Source organism: Aquarana catesbeiana, linkage group LG13 (assembly GCF_042186555.1).
Source record: "Aquarana catesbeiana isolate 2022-GZ linkage group LG13, ASM4218655v1, whole genome shotgun sequence".
Classification (NCBI taxonomy): Eukaryota; Metazoa; Chordata; class Amphibia; order Anura; family Ranidae; genus Aquarana; species Aquarana catesbeiana.
The window spans coordinates 58,760,138-58,775,694 of NC_133336.1; the positions used below are offsets into that span (position 1 = coordinate 58,760,138).

Sequence of the window (15,557 nt, forward strand, 5' to 3'; positions counted from 1 at the left end):
ACAACACAACAAGAAGCACTTTGCGTCCATGCTTGTAATTAATGCTTGTATTTGATGCTCCCTCTAGTGTTCTATGTGCAATATTACTGCTATTTGTTGAAAAGATGATGGCTTGTGTATGCCAATGTTAGTGTTAAAAGAATTTCATTAGAACAACCATTTTTAGAGCAGGATTTTTTTTTCTGCACTGGGTGTTTTAGCAGCAGGAGGGGAAAGGGGGAGCGTCTGCAACCTATACTGCTGAAGTATTTCACAGCTAACCAGGGGGCACACCTTTTTTCGCTTTGAGTGCTAAAGGAATTTGTCCCAGCACTCAGTGTATGTAAACTCTAACATTGTACAGCTCTTGCTTGGGCCTGTTAACCCATTCATGACAAAGGTAAAACAAATCCTAGTACACGAAGTTAGTTTTGCAACTTTGACACGTATTAGTAAAACTGTACATATGATCGCAACTACGATCGAGTGAGGGGCGGGTCTGAGCCGTGCCATGTGTGTCTATTGCACAGAGCAGGCAAGTATAACATGTTTATTATTTTAGGGAAAAAATTCAAAACCTTCAATCACTTTAAGTGCTGGAAGAGCCCAATTCATTCCAATTCCGATCTTTTTGTCCATTACCATTTTTGTGGTAAATGGTAATGGATATATACAAATTGTTATTTTTAGAAAAAAAAAATCTGCCCCAAAATAATAAAAATAAAAAAATCATTTTTGGAAATGTATGCCGCGTACACACGATTGGAAATTCAGCCAGCAAAAGACCAATGAGAGCTTTTGGTCGGAAAATGCGACCGTGTGTATGCTCCATTGGACTTTTGTTGGTGGAATTCCCACCAGCAAAAGATTGGGAGCAGGTTCTCAATTTTTCGGTCGGAAAAAGTTCCTATCCGAAAATGCGATCATCTGTACAAAGTCCGACGCGCAAAATTCCTACGCATGCTCGGAAACAATTTGACGCATGCTTGGAAGCATTGATCTTCATTTTCTCTGCTCGTCGTAGTGTTGTACATCACCGCGTTCTTGACGGTCGACAGTTCAGAGAACTTTTGTGTGACCGTGTGTATGCAAGCCAAGCTTGAGCGGAATTCCGATACCAACTAAAAAAAAAGCTTTTTTTATTTTTTTAATCCTAACTAAAACACACTGTCCCTGACCTTTGACCCTGACCTTGACCCTAACCCTGACCTAAATCTAACCCTAGCTATTTTATCTTAATTTTGTTCACATGCATTTTTGTTTATAAACTGCTCCTCTAGCAAGGATTCTACAATGTATCTTTTTCTCCATTCAAGAGGAGAAGGAGTACAGGGGCAGGCTGCACAGTGATTGATCACTGTGATAGCTAATCACAGGATACCACAGCAATAATGTGATTGAGAGCCGGTCTGCCCGACTCCTGATCATTAGTATAAGACCCAGAGCTGTCTGTGACAGCACAAACATAACGGATGAAGACCCACTTAAGTGAATCTGCATATATGCATATGCATGAAAGTGCTAAGTATGTCAATGAAAGCTTCTTGTTTTATCCATTCAATATAAAAGACATAAATGTGTGTTCAATAATATATCTTGATGTTTTTTTTTTAATGCAAGCAGTGCGAATATCTGAATTTAACCTGGTGACAACCTTCTGCAATCCCTTGTATGGCAGAGTTCAAATTGGGAAAGAGAGAAGCAGCACATAGATGCAGTTGTGCTGCAGCGTCCTTGTATAATAAGGACCGTGCTGATAGAAGGAGAGAGCAGAATGACAGACGGATGAGCCCATCACTTTGCTGCTTCTCCTTTCAATGTTGGCCATTAAAACAAGCTCCCTGATATATAACTGACCTGTGTTGTTTGCCTGCAGATCAGCCTAAAGATCATTGCAAAAGACTAGGGGGGCTCTTTGTGCCTGGTGGAAAAGAGGTTTATCCTCCATATACAGAAAGAGTTCTTTACAGTAGGAGTTGTGAAAATGTAGAGTAGATTTGCACAGGATCTCATTCTCGCCAATGTAATAGCATGCTTCGAAAAAAAGGGTGGATGTGTTTTTAAATGCATAGAATGCTTGTCAGTTTTATCTCAGGATTGGCGTGGGAGTGAGGGGTGGGAAAGAGCCCCCATCCTTGATTACAGGGACTTTGGCCCCAAAATGGTTAACCTATCTGCAGGAGAGTCCTAAAAAGGAACAGGAAACAGCCACCAGGTGTCTGTGAGGCAGAGTTTAGTTGTGCACAGCTATTATTATTACTATTATTATACAGGATTTATATAGCGCCAACAATATGCGCAGCGCTTTACAACATGAGCGCAGACAGTACGGTTACAATACAGGAGGACTCAGAGGGCCCTGCTCGTTAGCGCTTACAATCTATAAGTAAGTGGGTACTGTCTGGCAACTGACACGCTGTTTGCTGAACTCTTGCAGCCTTTGCGGCAGACAGGAACCCTAAACCCTGATGTGGGATTGGTGTACTGGAGGTGAGCCAACATGTAATTTCCATTATACTATAATGTTTTCTTTGGTTTTGCTGAAGGAAGCTATTTTAATTGTTTTTGAGTGGACAATAAAGACTGTTTGCTTTTACAAACTGCGGCTGGCTGGTGATCCCTAGTTCCCACATTACTACATATACTGTATATATTGTCATTTTACATTTTTTTGGTTAACGGATAGTATGCCAACACTGGGTTAACCCAGCTGTCCAGTGAACATCGCTGATGTAAATAATCACTTGTCCTTAGTTGATGAATACATGGGTCGCTATGACAGTTGTTATTCGGTGTCAGAGTAGGCGGCCTCAGTCGTAGCTCTAGAGACCAGGCTGTGACGTCCAGTGGCAGGGCGGATGGGAGAGTGAGGACCAGAATGAAAGGACGCCGTGTTATTCATCTCCTGCTCTTCGTCACCGATCGGCAGTAGACTGTGGCGGTTAAACTGTTTCATCGGTTCTCCCAGTATCCCGATCCTGTTTGAAGAGACACAGAAGCAGAGTCAGCTTAGATGGGCTGTTATCTTGTCATATCTTGTTCTAACATTGCTGACACGCTCACAAACCAGTCCTCAGACCTGACTTCCAGCACATATTCCAACATGTTTTTGCCTTGTCAGCATCAAATATTTCCTTTCTTGTTTTATAAAGGCTGTCAAAAGGCCAGCATAAAAATTAAGGAGGTTACAGAAAAAGCACAATTCTAAACAAGTAAAAATCATTTGTTATTGATCCTGAATAGAAAATACTGTAACTATGCTAAATCTAAAACTTTCTTTCAAATGACTTAAACTGTTATTAAACTCAGGACCTTGCATTCACTATATCTGGTCTCCCACAGTACACAGAACATGGAAATACAATTATTTTAGTAAATATAAACTGCTAAATACATTTTCTCATCAGCAGTATATAGCAGTCTTGTGACTTCTATCAGTGTCTGGTTAAAGCTTGTAGGAGGGGTTTTTATTCTCCTCTGACTGTCCTATGAGGCTGCATGACTCTTGACTTTCTGTCTGGCATTGCTGATTGGCCCTGTGCTGATCACATGCACCCTCCCAAGAAAAAAAAAAAACCCTAGCAATACACACCAAACTAAGCATGTGCAGCTTTCCCCCAGGGCTCTGTTATATCAGGAGATGGATTGGGGACAGTGGAAAAAGGGGAGGATCAGAAAAGACACGATCAAACAGCCTTTTTACACAATGCAGAGGATTAACCCCTTAGGTTCCACAGTGAGTATAACAAGCATGCTTTACTGCATATACAGACTGATTTTACTGTTGTGGGTTTAATAACACGTTAAAGTATAACTAAAGGCAAAACTTTTATTTTAGTTTTGGATAGAGTGGAGAGTGGTTAGAACACCTGTCAGGTTTTTACTACTGTCTGTGTCCCCAATAGGGAGATTCACCCTCTCTATTTTTTCTCAGAGAAGGAAAATGGAAAAAAAAAATGGGTTGTCACCAGAATAGCAATAGAGGGGAAATCTTCTAATGGGGAAACTAGTTCTGTGGAGATCCAGGGATTCCCCCACTTTTGAGAATTTTCCTTTCACCTCCTGTTTTGGCAATGGGACAGGAACTGAAGGGAAAAAACAATGTCCCCCGATGTAGATCTATCACAACGATGCCCACCACGAAAAAAGAAAAAAAAAGCTCCGCTTGCACAGAAAGCTCCCATCGTCTGCCTGCTCCGCCATCTGACAGTACTTAAATAACTAAGGGGTAGGGCCACCTAGCGACATCACCTGGTGGCACCGCACCCTGCAATGTCAGCGGCCCAGCATGCCCATCGACAGGCGTCGTGATTGACGATGGATCCACATCGGGGGACATCGTTTTTTTTATTTTTTGGCCACTTCCCACCCAAGTGTACGTCCTCGGGTTTCAGTGGTTATACAGGAATGATGCCTGCACCTACATCATCCCGGCAGTGTTGCCAACCTACGAGATTGAAATTTACTGGCACGGCACCCAAAATTTCCTGGCACAGCCAAGGTTTTACTGGCATTTCCAAAAATTACAAAATTTTAAGTGCAAATTTTAGTGATTAGGCTACAAACAAGTACAATATGCAATTAGCAATGTGATTTAAGGTAGATATTAGTGCAAAAAACATATTTCTTATTTTATTTTCGATACAGTAAGTAAGTAGCTCAGGGACAGGAGGGCAAGAAATTAGAATAGGAAGGCACACACACACATGAAGTTGACTCTCTGACAATGACAAAAGTGTGCAGCAGCACAGATGATGCTGACTTCTCACTGGCACGACACGTCCCCTCCTAAGTCACAGTGACAGTCTCTCTCCAAGCCAGCTGATCCCTTCAGTCCACTCCAGTCTAAACAGCACTGACAGTCCTGCTCCCAACCTGCCTTGCTCCTTTCCTGCAGACCCACACATGAGGCTCTGGCCGCTCTGCTTGGCTCCCTTGCACCAGGACATCACACGACGCACTCGGGCACCGCCTCCATCAGAGTTGCCCGAACAACGGTTGGCAACACTGCATCCCGGTATCATTCTTTTCTGTCTCTCTGCTCAGAGCGGAGGGGGAGAACTGAGCGATCAGTGGTCTTTGATCGCTCAGTTCTCACTACAGAGCCAGCAGGGGACAGATGCAGCATCAGATCAATGCTGCATCCACCTAGGTGAGTATAATTGTTTTTTTTATTTAAATCCTAAACCTCTCCTTTAAGACTTCCAGGTCTTGGAATGTGTTCTTTAGATCCACTTTAGAAACACAATTAGAATCAAGAGGCTGGTTATATTTGTGCAGCTAAGTAAAGTGTAATGCTTTTTTGTTTCCGTATTGGTTTATATATGTACTTTGATAATGTTTTAATGTCAAAGGTGGTTTAAGTAATTACAGTGTTGAACATTAGGAATCTTAAATATTTAAGGTTGTATTTTAACTCTGTATAGAAGGAGTGCTCTGTATACTGGAAAAGTGAATGTAACGAAACGTCCCACACTCCGCTTGAGTGCTTTCTTCATATACCGCTTCCTCCCAGTCTGAATATAGATATCAGATATTCCAACCGCTAACAAACACAACAAGACAATACTCGTTTGTTTGCCGAACATGGACTGTTTTATTTGAGATGACACACAAATATATACAGCAGGCTGACAATACAAACTGTAACCAGAAACCTAATTAACACGAGCTAGTTAATCATTTACCCAGACTTGGTGACTCAGAGATATGACCTTTCAAGTTAGACTTGCCGTCTTCTAGCTCACTGATTATACAATACACATTATCATAAATATCAACACAGAACTCCTTCATACAATAGCAGGGTTAATTAGCACAAACAACAATGGGTGAAAGACTCTTAGAAGCCATACTAGACTTATTTACATTATAACAGACAGACAGGTGGCCGGAGTTGATGACATCTACATCTTCTAACAGTATGTGTCCCAACAGTATGAATCAGTCACTATTTTTAATATGGCATATACAGGGTTCCCAGAGTCTGTATCTCTTGGGGGGATATGGACCTGAATCCAAAGTAACACCACCTCAAGGGTCCCCAGGCATACAGCTCACAAAGAGCACCGTTCACCCAAAATCCAGGGCCCATAATCAGTAAGCAAGAGGCCAGCATTCAGTCCCTTCCAAAAGCCTCTGTCCGGCCGAGTCCATCACATTGAATAAATAATTTACAGAAATAGCATAATTTAGATTAATTTCCTTTTTTAGGGTCTAGCTATAACCTTTTCCATCTGAAATACATTAGAAAGTAAGACCTTGTTCACATTGCTTTCTGTACGTACACACTGCTCAAATGTTGATGCCATGTGAACAAGGCCTAACTTGAATAAACTGCAGGCACCCTAAGGCTAGGTTTATACTTGCAGCAGACTTTGCATTTGACAGGTGGTGCGGAGGCGTTGACTCCTCGCTATCTGTTTTAACCTTGTAAAGACCATACCACCAAGCTGTAACTGTGTGCATGGCACACAGAATGTAACAGGGAGTATGACTTTGCAGTTTAAGGTGGGTGGCCAGGGGGTGGTAAAAATGTGTCCCAACCATCTATTTTTACCATGCCCCATTGCAAGCTTAATTGAGCCCTTATGTACCTAAATTTACCGCCCAACATCTCCCCAGGGTTTCCTACCCTTGCAATTAAAGAACTATTGCCACTATACAAAACAAGGCTTTTCTAGTAATATTTGCTATGTATAGTTTTTCTTTGAGTTTTTAAGATAAAAATGTAAAAGAAATCAGCTTGAATCATTAAATCATTCTTTTGTGTGGTCATTAAAGCCTTTTTTATATAGTATGCAGCTCATAGGTGTCTGCAGCCTATTGCATTAGGGTGTGCACCCCAAAGCTCAAACACATTAACCTGTGTGTGCACATGTATATACTATATACTGACAGTGTCCGTAGAGCAACAGACATTGTCAGTAGGGCAGAGATTGGTGTCAGTGGGGCAGTGGATGGTGTCAGTAGTTTTTATTTTTATTATTTTATTATTATTTCCAATTTATTTTTTTACATTTGTTTTATGAGCCCTGTTAGGCTTTGGTGAAATATCAGGGGAATCTGTGCCATAAGGGGTGATTAGGGTGTGCCCAGACACATCTGGCACACCCTGTGCACATGCCTATGATGCAGCTATATAGTAGATGCACTTGGTAGCTGTCATAATCATTGCATACACTGCTTTCTTCCTTGCAGTACTACACAATGGCTGTGCTTTACTGCTCCTTCTTTCAAGTCTAAGTGCCATCTGAATCATTGAAAACAATGCAATCCGTTAGTTGCTGATATTTTAACTCAATAACTCTTAGTGGTATTAAACCAAAAAATGTATTATATTGCAGCTTACAAATCATTAGATGTGGTAGCTGCGTCAGTTTTCTTTTCTTTAGCTTTTCTCCCTCGGTTTTCACCTGGCAATCTGGCCAGTAACACACATCCTGTATTAATGAGACATAGCTCTGCATGAATGAGCACAGGAGTCACAGCAGACAGCAGCATTGTCAGTCTGGGGGGAGGGTAGTGTTAAATGTATTGGCAGAGTTCAATACACTGACAAACGGAAGCCAAACTCAAGCTCACACTTTATAATCATTTACAGCTAGGGTTGCCACCTGTCCAGGATTCACCCGGACAGTTCGGGTTTGGAATCATGTGTCCGGGTTTCAGACTGCCTGAAACCCGGACACATTATTCAGACTGGACTATGGCTTCCCAGCAGGGTTTCTGGCTGCAGTTGTCTAAGCTGAGAGTGTCTGTTACACTCTCTCTCATGCTGCCCAAAGCCAGCACTAACAATCCCCCCCCAAATACACACACAAACAGGAGAGGAGAGGGGGCTCGATCTGCACCTCTTCTTCCCACCCCTACCCCTCTGTGTCTGCCCACACTCCAATCCCTAGGGCTGTGCCTCAGAAAAGAAAAGCAGGGGCTGGAAATTTGAGGTCCAACAGTCTCAGATACATCTGGATGAGAGGTGCTGACTGCCAAGGGGTGATTGAGCTCACCATCCATCCCTGTCTGTGACTGAAGTCTCCCCCCTTCTCTCTCCTGCCTCTAAATGAGTATACTAAGGTAAATCAGGATTCTCAGAGCACCCCTTACATCAGAGTTCCTCTTTACACCAGAGGCCGCAGTGTTCCCCCTTACATCAGAGTTCTCAGAGCATCCCTCATGTTGGGGTCCCCAGAGTTCTCCCTTACATCAGAGTCTGCAGAGTCCTCTCCTTACAGTGAAAGGGATCTCTGCGAGTTCAGATGTAAAAGGGGAACTCTGTGGACTCTGATGTAAAGGGGGACTCTTGTTATTAACTTCATATGATTAGAAATGTTATTTATTAGCAAAATATATGTATAGTTTATACAAAAAAATAAAATTATTGCTGTGCGCCGCTAAAGTGTTCGGGTTTGATTGAAGAAAAGGTGGCAGCTCTATTTACAGCAATTTTTTTTTCCCCTTTTGGGATAAAGATTTTACATGAATAAATAAAAGCTGATAATTTTAATAACTCATTTTAACCTATGTATAAATGTGGGTGCCGCTCGTGCTCCTAAAGGATCTCAATCATTTGCCAACTTCTGGGAGTGCCAGCCGGGAACGGAGCTCATCTCGGGTCCAAACATCAACATGTAGTGAAGGATAAGTCCCTCAAGCCGCACATCACTGCAATTCCACTAATAGGGAAGTATGTGGTAGTCTCAGCCTGGGCTCTGGCCAGGCCACGCCCCAACATGTTTCGCTCTGCCCCCTGGAGCTTAATCATGGGGAACCAGTGTCAATTGGTTTGTCTTATCCCTGTAAACTGATACATTCTGCTGGAAAGCTTGTGCTTTTGAAAAACAACAGAGGTACTGGCCAGATCACCAAGTGAAAATTGAAGAAAGAAAGTCTAAAAAATAAAACTAATGCAGCCATCACATATAGGAATTGGTAAGCTGCAATATAATAAATGTTCACTTTTGGGTTCAATACCGCTATAAGGCCCTGTTCACACCTTAGCGATTTTCTTCTTAAAGCTTGTAGCTCTAAAACGATCAACATGCCAAATCCCATTCATTTCAATGGCCCCTGTTCACATCTGAGCATTCTGTCGCCTGAAGCAAGTACAATGAGCTTCTTTTTGGCAGATTACAAGTGTTTTTGGCCTCATAGACTTCAATAGAAATGCCTGACTTGAGCGTTTTGCGAGCACTTTGTTGCTAATTTTCTGCTCAAACAGCAGCTCTCCACCCCTAATTTCCTCTCCTCCCTCTAGTGCGTTTCATTGGCCAAACAAAAATGCCTGAAGCTGTAAACGCTTGTAATACGCTTCTAAAACGCTTTAAAAACACTTGTTAGGCCGGGTTCACATATGTGCATCCGCGGGTTCGTGCCTGGGGTCCAGTGCGTGTCTGTTTACCTGGTTCAAGTGCGATTCAGTTCCGAATTTTTGCCTGAATTCGCACCTGAACTGGACCCAAATACGCACAGGACCCCTTTTGCACAGGACCCCTTTTGCAATCCACTCCGCGGCCACCCTGGACCTGTGTGAACCGGCTCCATTGAGAGCCGGTCACACTCGCCTGTCATGAGAATTGGATGCGGAGAAACCTGCGTAAGTGAACCCAGCCTAAAAAGTTGCAAAAGAGGTTAAGAAAAACACCAGTAAAATTGCTCAGGTGTGAATGGAACCTAAAGGGTATCTAGCGTCATAATATATCTTGCTGTTATAACATCATCACTGTACAACCTACAATACCATTAATAAGATTTGACCTAAAAATACTGCCTTTCCTAAACAAATCACTTCTCATGATGTGATCTCTGCCTGTCATCCAACTGTCACTTTCCCTACTTCCTGTCTTCTGTGTGTGTGCATTTGCAGCTTCTTCCCATCCACTTCAAGTGAATTACATTCATTCTCAGGACTACATATCCCAATATTTACTCACTGATGACATCACATAAAGAGGATTTCCTCTAATGTCTGTCCTTGCTGAGCGCCCTCCTTTTCAGCACTGCAGCATCATGGACAGCAGCCATGTCCTGTCCTAATGGTGGGATTTCAGTCGACTTCACTGATGAACGTCTGGACGCTTAGAACGATCAGATGTACAGCTGTAGTTCCAGCTGCGAGCTCTCTATAATGGGTGACACAGGCTGTTGATATTCAAAAGGCATGGAGGTTTTGTGTCACTGCATTCAAGGGAGCGGCTGCTTCTGGGTTGTTTTTTTTTTTTTAATCAACAAAATAGATTTTTATTGAATAGAACACAAGGCATTGAAGTTGCAAAGGCATACAATCCATGAAAGACAGGGGTTTCAATTCTCATAGCATTACATAAATGATAGTAACTGTATAGTCAACTAATCTAGCAAGTGACTGAGAAGCATTGCATAACGCCCTAAATTCCAAGCTCTCTTGGAAAGGAAAGTGCAAACAATCAAACAGAACAACAAGCAGAAAAGAAGAAAAAGAAAAGAAAAGGCAAATCACTTCTGACAGGTCACCAATAGCCTCATATGGTCACCTGAAGTCAGTGCAGGAAACCACCTATCCCATCAGTGATCTGTCTAGTGCCATCTGAGGGGGTGCCACCTCTGGGGAGTTCAACCAACTCTGCCAGATGCTCATAAATTTTTTGGGTGTTTTCTTATGATGGTAGGTGTTTTTTTCTCAGATGAGGATGATATTAACCATTTGGATCCACTGTGTGTCCTTTGGGGCCTGTGCCGAAAGCCAAAGTCGAGCAATCAGCTTCCTAGCTAGGTATAAGAGCCTTGTGAGGGCAATGTACACCGGAGAGGGGTACAGTTCCTCATTGAGTCTCCCCAACAGACACGTCAACGGGTCTACCGCTAGCTGAACCTGGTATACATTGTTAATTTTGGTGACAATTCTGTTCCAATAACGCACCAACTTGGGGCATCTCCAGAGCATATGGATGAGGTCACCCGGATGAGTCTGACATTTTGGACATATGGAAGTCTCTCGTCTACCCCACTTATGTAGCTGTACAGGTGTACGGTATACTTGGTGCAATATAAACAGGTGTGAAAGCCTCTGTGCCGCAGAGACCGAAATCAATGGCCCTACACCAAGAATCTGATCCCACTGTTCACCATCAATGGGGCCAACATCTCACTCCCACCCCTCCCTGCAGGGTAAAAGGTCAGGGGCTTGTATATGTGATAGTAGATGGGTATAAATTATAGAGATGATACCTTTTTTCTTGGGGTCAGTATATATGGATTCCAGAAATGCGGAGTCCACTAGCTTCAAGTTTGATTGTCTACACTGGCCATGCATAGCATGCTGTAGCTGTATATATTGGTAATGATGACCTTTCCTGGGAATTCCCGCAGAAGTTGAAGATACGGTTTTAGGGCAGAATAATTTAGCACTTGCTTGAGCATTCTAATCAACGCCCTTTCCCAGATTGGATGTTTAGCAACCTTAGCTAATTGTGTGTAAAAGCGGTTCTGCCAAATGAGCGTTTGACAGAGAAACCCAGTCAGTACCAGGGTATTCTTGACCCCTTTCCAGATTTTCATTAGCAGCTGAACTGTGGGACAATTAAATGGGACCCTAGGGAGACCCATTTCCATATGGGATAGGGCAGTGTAGCCTGTATCAGGACCAAGGAGTCTATAACCGTCGCAAGATCCCAACCTGTGAAGTGTTGTAATTGGGCTGCAAAATAGTACATTTGTGGGTGCGAAACAGCCATTCCACCCTGATCTTTGGGAAGTTGCAGAGAGGCAAGCTTAATGCGCGTCACTCCACCTCTCCAGATAAGAGCCCTGAACTGCGAGTCTATACGCCAGAAACAAAACTGTGGTATCCAGATCGGGGTATTGTGCAAATGTACAGTAGTTGCGGAGCCCAGATCATTTTTATGAGATTTACACATCCAGTTACTGACAGCGGTAACCTACACCAACTGGTATATTTGTGTTGGAACTTTTGAAGTATTGGTTTCAGATTCAAAGTTATATATTCTCGTGGGTCTCCGGTTACCACTATACCCAAATATCTGAATGAAGTGACTACCTGTATGTGAGATACAGCTTCCGGCAGATATGCCAGAAGAGGGTCCAGTGGGAGAAGAGCCGACTTGTGCCAGTTTATGGCAAAGCCCGATAACTGCCCAAACTGATCGATTAGGCGCATCACTGCCCTGAAGGAGTCCCCAGTATCTCCCAGGTACAGCAGAGTGTTGTCTGTGTACAGGGAGATTTTGTCCTCTCTCTGTCCCCTACAAAAACCCTCCATGTTGGGGGGAGGCTCGCACCATGGCTGCCAGGGATTCCCATGCAAGGGCAAACAACAGGGGTGACAATGGGCACCCCTGCCGTGTCCCACGAAACAGAGGAAAAGACTCCGACAAGGTATCGTTAATCCTTATCCTTGCTGTTGGGACAGCCAAGATATGAATCTGTCATCTAGACCGAATCGATACAGAACCTCCCACAAATAGTTCCACTCCACGCTGTCAAAAGCTTTGGCAATGTCATGGGCAAATATAGTCCTGTTGCCCAAGTTATCTATGGGGAGTTGAGTGTTTAGGAACAACCTGCGGATGTTCAACGCAGTAGATCGGGTAGAAATGAAGCCAGACTGGTCGTTATGAACCAAGTCTGCCACAATCTAGTAGCTAACGCCCGTGCTAGTAATTTGACGTCCGCGTTGAGCAGTGGGATAGGGCTATAAGAATCAGGATGTAGTGGGTCCTTGCCAGTCTTTGGGATAACTACTATGATAGCCTCATTCATAGAGGCCGGTAAGCCATCATCCTGAAGGGCATGATTGGGGGTTTCTAGCAGGGCGGGCGGAAGAGTTTCCCCGTATTTCCTGTATGTTTTTGTGGGCAGGCCGTCAGCACCTGGTGATTTATTATTGTCCATCTGTGCCACTGCTAAAGAAAGTTCCTCAAGTGTGAATGGGTCGTTAAGAGCAGCAAGACCCTGCCTTGATATACGTGGAAGGGAGCACTGGTCTAAAAAATGACCCAGCTTCTCCTGTGTGGAATGCACTTTAGATGTGTACAAATCCTGGAAGAAATGTGAGAATACTTCAGGAATTCGGGTCTGGTCAACAACTGTTTCCCCCTCTACATTTTGGATGACCTCTATATGGATCATTCCCTGCTGGGCTTTAGCTATCATTGTTAGCAAGTGTCCTGTGTTTTCCCCCTCGTTAAAGTATTTTTGCTGCAGGAAGAATCTCGTTCTCCACTGCAGTAGTGGAGACCTGTTGATACAGGGCCTGCGCTTCATGCCATCTATGCTCAGATGTTGAGGTGGGGGCAGCAACACATGACTCTTCTGCCTTGGTGGCCTCACTTATTGCCAGGTTCTCCCACTCTTTGGTTTTAGTTTTAATAGCGGTAATCTGCCTGATAATTAAGCTCCTTAGATGAGCCTACATGGCATCCCAAACCACCGTAGATTTAGTCGTACCCTGATTAAAGTGCAGGAATTCTGTGAGAGCTTTCGGAATGGGATCAGATTCTGGAAAAATTGTAAACCAGAAGGGGTTGACCTTCCACATCATATGCTGTTGGCTAGCAGAAATAGCTACGCAAGCATATAGGAGAGAGTGGTCTGAGATGTTGCGTGGAGCATACATCACGAAGTCAGTCAGCTGATGTGCCAAATTGTTACCCAGATATAGGTCTATGCGAGAGAGGCATTTGTAGGACGCTGAGTAGCATGAGAAGCAGCGCACATTAGGATTCTGGTCCCCCCACACACATTTCGCAGGCCTATTTCTGCAAGGAATCGAGCAAAGGGGGTGGGGCCCCCGGATGGGGATTGCCACTAGCTCTGGGTGAAAATGTATCCATCTGCTTATCCATAACATTGTTAAAATCACCCAACACCCAAATAGGGATGTTGGAGTTAGAGGCTATAAATTGTGCTAGACATTTCAGGCTGTCAAAGGAGAAGGGTGGAGGGACATAGATATTTGCGACAATACATGTCAACCCTGCTAGTTTGCATAGTAAAAAAATGTGCCGTCCCGGATCATCTATCAGGGAGTGCAGTAACTGAAAGCAGACAGCATGAGATATGAGTATGCTGACACCCCTCGAGTAAGCTGTGTGGGTGGAGTGTAATTGGGTTGGATAGCTGTGGCTTTTAAGTGTAGATACAGAATTAGCTTGTAAGTGTGTTTCCTGTAAGCACACCACAGCAGGTTTGTGGGCCTTCAGCGTAGAGAAAAATGCCACCCGTTTCACTCCATCACTCAGCCCCTTCACGTTCCATGAAATCAAACCCTGCAACCAGCAGGGGTCAGTGGTGTTAAAAAAAAAAGAAAAACATTAGGTAACGAAAACGGGAAAAGAAAAAAAAGGTCTTTGCATCCCTTAAGCAATTAAGGAGCCCGGTAACATATAGCATGTCCATACAGGACGATGTTATGGAGGGGCCCCAACGTCCCAGTTCAACTCTGATCCAAAGGGACTTGCGAATCCAAGTCATTGGTGTGATGTAGTGCAAACCACTTATGTCTTCCTCTCCGCCTGAAAGGAAGGATTGAGAAAAGAAAAAAAAAACAAAAAAAAAGGGGCAATGTGCTCAAATCTACTCCTAGGGTATCCCCATTCAGCAGTAGCAAGTAGTAAAAGGGAAAACACAATTAAGCCATGGGCGCTGGTGCTTTTTTAAGTTGTGCTTCACACGATCCAGCCAGTTGGATGCATTAGCAGGGGTATCAAAAAATTGCGTCTCGCCGTTTGCTGCGATTCTAAGCTTGGCAGGATACAGCATAGTATATGCAACATAATATTTGCGGAGACGCTTCTTAACTTCAGTAAATTTGGCCCTGTGCGCTGAAATTCAGCGGAGAAATCAGGGTAGAATGATATGCGAATGCTATGCATCTTCATAAGGGCTCCTCTGGTTCTGGCCTGATACAATATGGCATCCCGGTCCTTGAAATTAACCACCTACAGGATGGTTAGGACGCCGATATACGTCCTAAATTTGAAGAGGAATATCGTTGTTATGGCCATAACCCCGGTATGCTCTTCTTCGGCCGGCAGTCTGCTTTCTGATAATAGTGGTCTCTGCGGCGGATTCGCCGCAAGATCACTTTTATCGGCGGCGAGAGAGGGCCCCCCCCCGGCCGCGTTCTGGTGCCCTCTGCCACTTACTGGAGCAGTCGCCAGCGGCGGAGGCGATCGGATCCTTTCACGTCAGTGGCATGGAGACGAGTGAGGGGAAGATGGCCCCCACCCATCCCCATACCATTGCAGGGTGGAAGCGACACCAATAGCTCTTAAAGGGCCTTTTTTTTTTCTTTGTAAATGCCAAATTGTTTTTTTTTTTGTTTTTTTATTGCATTTTAGTGTAAATATGAGATCTGAGGTCTTTTTGACCCCAGATCTCATATTTAAGAGGTCCTGTCATGCTTTTTTTCTATTACAAGGGATGTTTACATTCCTTGTAATAGAATAAAAGTGACACAATTTTTTTTTTTTAAAAGAACAGTGTAAAAATAAAAAATAAAAGGTAAAATAAATAAGAAACTCAATATGTAACTCAAAACATGCAATCTGTAGAATTTTTTAAACGTCGCCTATGGAGAT

General features: G+C 43.5%; 1 protein-coding gene across 2 annotated transcripts in view; it reads right to left on the minus strand.

Annotated features, from left to right (window-relative positions):
- Window positions 1–514: 514 nt before the first annotated feature.
- PPP1R36 (protein phosphatase 1 regulatory subunit 36) overlaps window positions 515–15,557 on the minus strand; it is a 73,923-nt gene continuing 58,880 nt past the window's right edge. For both annotated transcript variants that reach the window (XM_073609521.1, XM_073609520.1), the window contains exon 10: window positions 515–2,957. In XM_073609521.1, the coding sequence (XP_073465622.1) occupies window positions 2,765–2,957 (193 nt within the window). In that variant the 3' untranslated portion in view covers window positions 515–2,764. The remainder of the gene's footprint in view (window positions 2,958–15,557) is intronic.